Below are 10,702 nucleotides of genomic sequence, written 5' to 3'. Positions count from 1 at the left end.
TTGATTTAAACAAAACAAATTTTATTTAAACATGTACAGTATAAAAATAAGGCCTTTCCATTTACAATTTAACTGGAATAAAATTTTGGGGCTGTACAGAATACAGCCCCAGACACTGAGAGAATACCAACATATCTCCTACAATTATATACAGACGAACTGGCCAGACGTTTCTGACCACCACGCAATCCATGTGCACACTGGCACATGTGTCAAAAAAAAAAAAAAAAAAAAAAAAAAAACGCCAAAGGCTGGGCACGGTATTTACACGTATTAAAAAGTTTCTGCCGCTCAGCCTGGGAAGAACTGAAAGCAGTGAAAGATGGAATAGCAGAGTAGGTCCCAGATAGGGCTAGGCAGCTTCTGCAATGCCATTCAGGATGCTTCATAAATAAATAAATAAGTTCTCCCTCACGTGAAAAATAAATTACAACCTCCCCACCACAAAAAAAAAAAAAAACCAAAAAACAAAAACCAACCAAAAAAACCCCCCAACAAAATAAATACAAAATAAAATTCAAACCATGACCAGTATTTACAACTTGCAGTCTATAACCAACTATACAGTCTGTACAACCAACCTACTATACAATTTAAACATATTTACATGTTTTATATTGTTTTATTCTTCTGTAGGAGCTGCATTGTTTGTGCGTTTGCAGTGGCACCTTAGCTGCAACTGTGAGAAGCAACAAAGCAAGCTAAATTCTGACCAGATCTTTGTCTTCTCTCCCAAGTACAAATATCAAAAGATTCAAACCCAGCCTTCTCTCTTCCCTCTAACCCCACTTCCTTCATCCTATTCCCCCTTAAAATAAACGTGAGGATATGCAGGGTCAGTCTCTTGGAACAAGAAACAACAGCACAGGAAGGTTCAAGTATTTCTCAGTACAGCCTAGGTCACAGCAGAAAGGCACGCCGAAGATGGAATAGGATTATGCAATAATAATTGGGGTTTTTTTGTTTACAGGCATCCTAATCTAGCCCCTCTCCCACCCTGCCCAAGAAATTTGACTAAATGATGAATACGGTTCAGTCAGTCTGTCTTCCACAATAATAAAGCAGAATTCTGCAGTTTGTTATAAGGGGCTGTGCAGAATGGCACATGCTAGGCCACCCTCTCTCCTCCCACTCCCCAGAGCCCTCAGGACGAAGGCTTGCTGGCAATATACAGAGGTGCCCTAATTGCTCGATTCCAGGGACAGGCTGTGCAGGTGGATCTCTGTCATCTGTTGTGGGAGGATGAGCTCTTCCATCCATGAGTGGTTCAGAATATCTTCAAAGGATGGTCTGTCTGAAGGTCGCTGGGCTAAACACCATTTAATAAGGTCCTGGCACTCTGTATGGGAGAGGACAATATTAAAGGTAAGATTAACACGTCAAAACAAAGATTACTAGAGAAAACCCAACTACAAAGCATCTCTCCTCACTCTCTACAAGACAAATTAAACTTTACTCTTCTCCCATGTTGCTAAATATGGATTATGCACACCAAACCCTCCATATACTTCTCCCCCCCCCCCCCCAAAACCTGGCACAGTTTCAGGTAATCTTATTCCATCTGCTGGATCTGTTCCAAGCCCCCTACCAATACATGAAGTGCCGCAGCTCCCTTTGGAAGGTGACCTTGGTTTGTAGGCCACATGATATACTATATTCAAATGTTCTATGTAATCCTGTTATTTCTGTTATAATTCGTTATATTTATTACAATGTTATAATGTAAAATAGGGCTATTTCTACCCTATTCTTTTAGTTATCTGGAAACCGATGTGATATCTCGATCGAACGTCGGTATATTAAATAAATAAATAAATAAATAAATAAATAAATAAATAAATGATGCAAGGACCTGGCGAGCTGCTGTTTCTCACTGACCATCTCAACTACAAACCAAGAAGCTACGAATGGGGGTGGACGGACCCCACCATTCCTCCTCTCACTGGCTAGGGCTTAGCACATTTCCAAATGCATTAAGAGAGGCAAAAAGGTCAAACTAAATGTCTGGTGTATGCTGTGGGTGTGGAGTAAAAAACAAACAAGAGTTGAATGTTTTTTGCAAATGGCTATAATGCATGGATAATAATGTACTGTGCAAGAGAAGGTAAGTTACAAGCTCTCAGAGAATTATTTAAAAAAAAGGAACCGGTGTACTAATAAGGAGAAATTGCCTACCTGAGGAGACCCTCTGCCTGAACAACACTGGGCCCTTGATGATTTCGTCATCATGCTCGAAAGGGATGTCTCCGCAGACCATGTCGTAGAGCAGTACGCCCAAGGACCAGACCGTGGCTGATCGGCCATGGTATCTGTGATATCGTATCCACTCTGGAGGGCTGTAAACTCTGGTGCCTGAAAAGAAAGATCCTGCCGGTTAGCAAGCAAGTATTAAAAAAAAACAAAACAACCCACTACTAATATTAATGGGGGTCTGGCTATCAGAGAGCTGGGTCACAGCATCTGCCAACTTATGTCAAAGCTCCTCTCATCAAAACAAAAGAAAACCCCAACAAGAGCAGGCAAGTGTGAAAAGTATTCATGTTTAAAATAACTATGACAAACAGAAAAAAAAATAAAAAAAGTTAGATCATGTTAAAAGAACTAAATAGATGTTAAAGTGGGATGTAAAATATACCTTTACATCAAAATGTCTCTTGATAAGGCAAACTATACGCATATATCCTTTAAAAAGAGAGTTGATATCCTGCTTTAACATTGTTAAAATATCTAGGGTGACAAATGCACTCAATCATCCTCAAGCTTTTTGTAAACTTTCCAAAAAAAAAAGTTTGCATCTGCGCTGACAAGATAACCCAAGCTGGTTTCCCCTGTCCCGGTGAAGCACGTTTCCCCGGGCTCTGCACCCAGCACGCCCCTTTTCCGGTAACCTTGTGCGGCGCCTGTTTTGGCAGGAAGGGAGGTCACAGCCGCTTTCCAGCCATGTGACTCTTGTTTACAAACTTTGGGTTGTAAAAAGGGAGCCGGTGGCCCAGCAGAGGGCACCAGCAGCTCACGGGCTGCCTGCGGGGGAGGGCGCCACCAGCCCTTTACAATAAAAACAAAAAACGCACCGCACGCCATTGAAAACACAACCAAACCGCAGCAGCAACTGCTGCCAACTTTCAAAAAAGCAGCTGTAGCCCAATCAGGGTGCCGCTCGCAATCGGTTTGCTCTGTAATAATGCTTTTTTTTTTTTTTTTTTAGAGAAATGAAATCGCCTCCAATTTGTAAACACAGACTCGGGAAAAAAAAAAAAAAAGCCTCTTTGCCTTACGCACATCGTTTTCCCTCCTGAAAGCCCCCCGGCTCTGTGGAAACTCCGGCTCGTGAAATCCCCCGCTCCCACCCTCCCGGCGTGAGCTAAAAGCCTTAATTGATCCCCGAGCAATGGAAAGTGAAAAAGGAGGAAGCTGCCTGTAACCAGAAACCACCCGCAGATACCATTTCACAACATTCATTCCGTGACGAACAACTTTCCAGACAAATGAATAATTAAAGAGAAATACGGAGAACAACACGGTCGCATCTCCCTCCTCTGGATCAGAGGCACTGGTTTATTAATTACATCCATTTCCTACTTGAAAAAATGAATAATGCATGGCGTCAGCCGACAAGATAAAAGCGCAGACTTGCTTACAGTCCCCTGCCCAGGGAGCCAGAGGCAGTTAAGTGAAAACCAGGGTTGCACTTTTAGAGTAGACCAGCAAAACGCTGCCAAGTCCCTGGATTTAAGTTATACCCTGACCACTATTTTCGGTAAGCTACAGTCAGCTTTGAAAATAGAACAGATTTTTTTTTTAATGCCCCACCCCCTCGAAAAAAATAAATAAATAGATTTCCAACTGTGTGATCTACATTTTCACAACAATGCACCAGATTAAATAATTAAAAAAAAAAAAAAAAAAACAATCCACAGAAAACACACTCTTGCCATTGTTTCTGGATCACAGATTCCACCTAGCGCCGGTGTTTTACGCTTATAAACAGAGATGCAAGCCGAGTAAAGCCTTGGAGGGGCAGCCTAGTGGTGCAAACTTAAGACCCAGAAACTGCCCCCAGCACCTGAACCCAATCCGCCCGGGAAGGCGGCGGAACGCAAGTCAAAGGGGACGAGACGGGCGGCGGCGGCGGCACTCACCGTCGAACTCCGTGTAGACGGTGTCCTTCAGCGGGGCTCCGGAGCCGAAGTCGATCAGCTTCAGCTCCGCCGTGCGGAGGTTGATCAGGATGTTCTCGTCCTTGATGTCGCGGTGCACCACGCCGCAGCCGTGGCAGTGCCGCACCGCCTCCAGCACCTGGCGGAAGAAGCCGCGCGCCAGCTCCTCGGGCAGGGCCCCCCGCTCCGTGATGAAGTCGAAGAGGTCCTGCGCCGGCTCCGGCCGCTCCATCACCAGCACGAAGCTGTCGGGCCGCTCGAACCAGTCCAGCAGGCGGATGACGCCTCGGAAGCCGGCACCGGCGCAGACCTTCTTCAGGAGCAGGATCTCCATGGGGACTCGCGTGCCGCTGGGCTAGGGAGGGGGGGGAAAAAAAAATAATGCATCAAGGGCAGGAAAGAGAGCATCCTCGCCATAACAATGCAGCTAAATGTTTCTCCTCCATGACAATGGAGGAAGCAGCCGGGGGGGGGGGGGGGGGGTTACCGCAGCCGCACAGGGCCAGGACTCAGATCCCACCTTGCCACTTGGCTCTCAAGTTACAAACTTAAGCTGGCAGATCCTCTGGGGCAGGGAAAGACCCACTGCAGACCTGGATGTAACGCACCTTGTGCTGCTGATGCGATGGGGAAGGGCTAAACCTAATAAACAACAACAAAGGGCGCGTGGAGAAAGAGGAGCGATGGGAAGATGCGATTTGGTACTTACAAGCTCTCCCCAGTCCACAACCCGGTCCCGGGACACATGCTTGATGGCCACCTGTGTTTTAAACAAACAAACAAACAAATACGTATGTAGGAGGAGAGAGATCGGAAACACACAGAGATGCCGGTCATTAAAATTTGGGCTTCCAACTCCTACAACCTGAAAGGATGTCACAGGGAAGGGGGGCGCATGGGGACCGGGACGCGTCCTGCCGATGGCGTATTGACCGAGATGCAACATTTGGAGGTGGTAGGGGGCCCCCTACAAGCAGCACCGGGGAAAGGGACCACAAACAAGGCGAGCGCAAGAAGGAGCGGGGACGAGGCTCACTTACCGGCGCATTGTCCGACAACCGGACCCCCGAGTAGACGGAGCCGAAGCCGCCGCTGCCCAGCAATGGCCCGACCTGGTACAGCTTCTCCAGGGGCTCCTTCTCCTTCCCTAGGAGGGAACAAAGCGGGGCTCAGTCACGGGGCACTTCCCCCCCCCCGCCCCGCACCCTTCACCCCTCGCCCCGCCGGTGCCGTGCCGGCTCGCGCTCTCTCTCACCTGTGGTCAGCTGCAGCTTCGCCGGCAGCTCCCCCGCGGGACTGGAGCACAGGTGCGCCAGCGAGTTAATCTTCGACAGCAGCATGTCGTCTCCCAGCCCCCCGGCGACCGGGACGGGGAAAGGTTCCGCCGCTCCCCGGCTCCCCCTTATTATTTCACGTTCTTAGGACTCCGCTCCCCGTCTCCGCCTCCTCCCCCCTCGCCAGCACGCGCTCTCCCCTCAGGCTCTGCTCGGTGTCTGCCGCGCCGGGAGCCGCTCGCGCCGCCTCTACTATGCGAGGGATGGAGAGGGGTGGGGGGAAGGGACTGCGGACTGGGCGGGACCTGGCGGGAAAAGAGCCGCCCCACCAGGAGCCACCCGGCCTTCCCCCTCCCCGCCCCTCCCTCCCAGCAGGGCAGCGTCGCGTCGCGAGGCGCAGGGCCGCGGGCCAATCACGGTCTGGCTGTGGGCTAAGAAAAGGGCACGCGCGCCCCTGCCACCTCCTCCTCCTCCTCCCAGTCAGAATGGAGCTTGAGCGGGTCGCGAGAGGGAGGAGGCGGGGGGCGGGACGTGCGTGTGTGTGTTGGTGTGGCGGGAAGGTGGAGGGGAAGGGAAAAAGGCGCCAACTGGGGGTTAGTGGAGACGGGACGGTGCAACTATGACGGCAGTCAAGGCGAAATAGCGTTAGTGGTGGGAGAGGAGGGGGTACACGAGACATTGTGGTGAGGGAGAGCGCTGTGGAAAAAAAAATCATTAACAGCGAAAAAAAGCCCTCTCTATAGCATATCTTGGTGTGTGGAGCAGCGCTGCTGCGTAACGTAGCCACACAAAGCCGGCGGGGGGAGACCTGCTATGAAAGCCTTATTCAAACTGGGGGCGGAGCATGAAGGGAGCGCGGGAGAGGGATAAAGCCCGCGCCTTGCTATCCCCGGGAGGGAGGAGGGGCTCCCCCTAGAATCCGCTCCGCCCCCCCGCATCCTCTTCCCCCTGCCTGGGTGGGCGGTGCGCGGGCACTGTGGGCGGGAGAGCAACGTTTGAATTTTTAAACCGAAACAACAATAAGAAAGAAGAATATATTTAAAAAACATACACGTACAAAATAACAAGGAGAAAGCCCGCCAAAAAAAACGCCCCCAAAATAGGGGAGGGGAGGCTGGAGATGCCGGCCTGGGTTTTGTTTTGTTTTCATGGACTGTTCCTGTAAAAGGCTGCAGGAGCTCGGGGAAGGCGAGGTTTTCCAGGGAAGAGATAACTAAACGTGACTCATATTCCCAGTTATTTGCTAATGTGTGTGTGGTTTTTCTGTTTTAAAGGGAATAAAAGTGAAACACCAGTAAACAAGCTCTTTGCAACTGCTTGCTTTCCAACGTTTTGTTAGACTTAAACACGTTAATTTGCCAGCAACTTTTTTTTTTTTCTTTTTTTTAATAAAAATGACTTGTCTCAGCAGCTGTGACTGAGGACGGGAAATAAGCGCCGGCATTTCTTTTTTAGTGAAAAACAACTTTGGTCCTTGTTCGGTTGAATGAAAGGCAGCATTTCAGTAATGGGGTGGGGGACTGTCTCTCATGCGTTTCTGCATAGGTCTAGTAACACCGTACAAATGATGAACATTAAGTATAGAAAAAGGAACTGGTATTTACCAAACTTGATTGCTGTAATGCCCTACATTTTGGGATTATCTGTAATTGCAACCTGCCCACTAGCTGGTTCAGAACTCAGCTGCCCCCATCCTAACAAATGCTAGGTATAGGGATCACCTGGCTCCTGCTCAGGCCTCACTTCATTGACTACCAATATTTTTCTGCATTCAATATTAACAACAGTATTCAAATTAATTCATGACTCAGAGAAGGGTGACCAAAATGATAAAGGGGATGGAACAGCTCCCCTATGAGGAAAGGCTAAAGAGGTTAGGGCTGTTAAGCTTGGAGGAGAGATGGCTGAGGGGGAATAAGCTTATGGCAGTATCTGTCGCACCATCCAGGTTACCCCCATGCTTATCAGTTTCCCAAACCATAACAGTCAGTGCCCTTGTTGGTTACTGTCTGAATCCAATTCCCTGTTACTCCCTGCCGTTGAAGCAGAGCGCAATGATAGAGTTGTATCAACAGCATGTAGGCTTATCGGTTAAGGGTAGAAACCGCCACACCAGCAAGTTACGCCCATGCACTCTTTTCCTCATTTCCATCCTCTAGTTTTTAGGGATCCACAGTGTTTATCCCTTAGAAATCTTTCACTGTTTTCGTTTTCACCGCCTCCTCCGAAAGGGTATTCCAGGCATCCCCCACCCTCTCCGTGAAGAAATATTTTCTGACGTTGGTTCTGAGTCGTCCTCCCTGGAGTTTCATTTTGTGACCCCTTAGTTCATCCCGCACAGGTCAAGTCATCAAGAGGGGAGAATCTATGCAGTCTGGCCCTTTTAGTGATTTGAAATGTTGTGGAAGGGGAAAGAAGGGGTCAGAGTTCCCAGAGGAGTGGCAGAGAGTGATGATGCTTCTAGGAAGTTGACAAACCCTCCATACTCCCGGGAACCCTAAGACCTACCTCCCACCTTTCCCCAGCATTTTCCCCCTGGAGACGTGGGAGAGGGGTGAACGGTGGTGAGGTGGAGCCACCCCTGGGCTGAAGGATCTGAATATGTGTACCCTGGAAGAGAGGAGGCATGACACAGACCTTCAGATACCTGAAAGGTTTTAATGATGCACAATCGTCAAACCTTTTCCATTGGAAAGAAATCACTTAGCCGCAGTTTTCTTTACATTTAAACACAAAAGATTTTCCTCTATCCGAGGATTGATCATCGATATATAAAAAAGACACCCTATCCAGAATTACACACAATGAGTCTGTAACACATCTGCAGGTCATCAGTATACACTCTAAATTTGACTCCTAATTCTCGTTAAACAAGAGCAGCTGATAAAATGGAACCTCTACAAAAAGTGAACCAATCAGAGTGATACCCTGGAAAGGAAACTTCTCGTTTCCCCTCAGCTAGAAGAGATTCAAACCATTGAACAACAAGTCCATTCGTACCCACGTCCCTCAAGCACTGTAATAAAACTGAATGGGAAATAGGATCATAAGCTGTAATAATATCTAAATATATATATAGCTGTAATTGCAGAATTCCTATCCAGTTGATGGAGTATAAAATCCTGAATGGAAACCGATAAGGTTTCAGTGCTGTGTTTCTGACGGAAACCGCTTTGATACGGATGTAAAATAAGCTATTTCTGCTTCAAAGACCGCTGATAAACTTTGTCTCCCTGAGGTGGGGGTGCATGACCAGATGTAGCCATACTGCATGGGGAAGAACTGGGTTCCCCTCCTGCTTTCAGTCCAGGCTTGGGGGTGCGCGTTTAGCGGGTTCCATAGAAACACAATGTGATGACAGGCAAGAAGCTTAAGGCCCATTTAGTCTGCCCGCTTTACTCCATGATGCAACACCATAGACCCCAGCTGATATCTGTCTCTAACCATACAGTAGGGCACCTTATATATCCCAAAAGGGTTAGGACCCTTGTTGTTCCAGATAGTGGACCTAGATGTTAGATCTTTTGGCCCCTTTTCTGCTGGCATTACTACCACCAGAATGGGTTGAAAGATGTGTAGGAACAATGCCGCTGATCAGCCATGGCTGAGTATGCAAATGACTGATTTGTAAGCAAGGCAAAATGCAAGAGAGGTCCTGGGTGTGACAACTACTGTGCACCAGATCTTGGACAATAGATGTGGGTTGTTTTTTTTCTAGATAATGAATAGGGACCTTCGTTTTTATTGCACGCTCCAGGGAATTTATCAGTGTTTGTTACAACAGAACAAAAACTGGGAGAAATCAGTGGAAAAAAAAAAAGACTTGTCATTTTTCCAGGTAAATACAATTTTTGTTCTTATTGCAATAAACACTGAAAAATTCCCAGGAAAAATAAAGTAAAAACTGAAAAGGAAGTTCCCTAATAATGGAGCACGAGACAAATCCCATGATTTCTTTCATATAGCGGGATAAAAGAACTTCAAAAAGAAGGTGTGTTGGACTTTTGTACTGCAGAGGAAGTCCTGCTGTCACTTGTTATAGACCTGAACAGGACAGAAGCGCCTGTGCATCCTGAGCTGCAGAGCATTATTCTTCAAGATTTATCTTCGTTGCATATAGTTGCATATAGTTGCATATAGTTCTAGTTCAAGATTTATCTTCGTTGCATATAGTTCTAGTTATAATTATTATAATCAGCATCTCCCCATTGATGCTTGTTATAGCTAAGGGCTCCTCCCGAAGATTATCTATATGTTACTGAGTTCACCATCTTTATTTGTTATATGTAAGGGCAATGCCCAAAGTTTTATGTTCACTGTGAACCGATACGATGTGCGAACGGATATTGGTATATAAGAAATGTTAAATAAATAAATAAATAAATAAATATATTCTGCATTTCCCTGGAGTTTGAAACGAATATACTGGGGGTCAGCGAAAGAATCTCCGGCATTGATCCCCAGCCCCCAAACAGGAATTCTCCATCCCAGAGTTACCTTTTGTGCAATAGTTTTAGAATTTCGATGAAGATACACACTTGGCCCATGGACCCAGAATACATCTTCAATCTCTAAGTGAAATAAAGGGATTTTAAGGGGGGGTGGGGAAGGGGGTGAGCAAGCATTTATATGATAACCTAACCAGAATATATTACAGCACAAAAATAATAATAGTAAGTTAATACAATTATTGGGAGGATGAAGGGTCACAATTAGTAGCACTTACGATGGTGTTTATTTTTACATTTTTTTGTTTTTTTTTTTGTTTTAGTGATCCGGACAAGCGTCCATTGGGAACTGAACCGAGGCCACCAACTCGTGTCATATATGCTACCCGGCCTGTCTCAGATGGCGATAGCTTTCCCCGCTGGGTAAGAACTGGCAAGCTAGAAGGTGAGGGCTTGCCCATCCATGCCTGTGTCTGTCTGTCCAGCGGCTGTCTTGTGGAAGGGCTAGTGCGGAGGAACTCTGAGTGGTGTCTCTGTGAGGACCTGTCTTTTGCTTCTGATAATCGCAAAGCGAGTAACCTTGGCCGGTTGCATACTTCCATAGCCACTTTTGTTTCTGTTCAAGATCCGGTTGAGGCCAGTTACACATTTAATCAGACTTTGCTACACACTGCAGGTGGCAATTCTGTGTATAGGACTGAGCCGGTCCCAGCCTGCTGCAGTGCAAGACAGACCCTCCTCTACAAGCAAGCCGGTATTCCTGGGCCTGGGGGTTTTTTTTTCAGCATTATTTCGCAGGGCCACTTAAAACAACTCGCAAAGC

The 10,702-nt window shown here is 47.1% G+C and overlaps 1 protein-coding gene across 1 annotated transcript; it reads right to left on the bottom strand.

Annotated features, from left to right (window-relative positions):
* On the bottom strand, positions 1-5,757 carry PIM1 (Pim-1 proto-oncogene, serine/threonine kinase). Its single transcript, XM_029573677.1, has 6 exons — positions 5,413-5,757; positions 5,198-5,304; positions 4,867-4,917; positions 4,140-4,512; positions 2,176-2,352; positions 1-1,339 (listed from the first exon to the last, which is right to left on the bottom strand). Exons 1-6 carry the CDS (start codon positions 5,495-5,497, stop codon positions 1,182-1,184), a joined length of 951 nt encoding a protein of 316 aa, XP_029429537.1. The 5' UTR covers positions 5,498-5,757; the 3' UTR covers positions 1-1,181.
* Positions 5,758-10,702: the final 4,945 nt, after the last annotated feature.

The sequence above is a fragment of the Rhinatrema bivittatum genome, chromosome 12, assembly GCF_901001135.1.
Source record: "Rhinatrema bivittatum chromosome 12, aRhiBiv1.1, whole genome shotgun sequence".
Lineage (NCBI taxonomy): Eukaryota > Metazoa > Chordata > Amphibia > Gymnophiona > Rhinatrematidae > Rhinatrema > Rhinatrema bivittatum.
Note: the sequence above shows the minus strand (reverse complement) of the source record. Positions and strands in the feature narration are given on the sequence as shown.

Coding starts and splice junctions, on each gene's coding strand:
- PIM1 (XM_029573677.1), bottom strand. CDS start 5,497: ATGCTGCTGTCGAAGATTAACTCGCTGGCGCACCTGTGCTCCAGTCCC. Junction 5,305..5,412: donor GAAGCTGCAGCTGACCACAG/GTGAGAGAGAGC, acceptor GTTCCCTCCTAG/GGAAGGAGAAGGAGCCCCTG. Junction 4,918..5,197: donor GGTTGTCGGACAATGCGCCG/GTAAGTGAGCCT, acceptor TTTAAAACACAG/GTGGCCATCAAGCATGTGTC.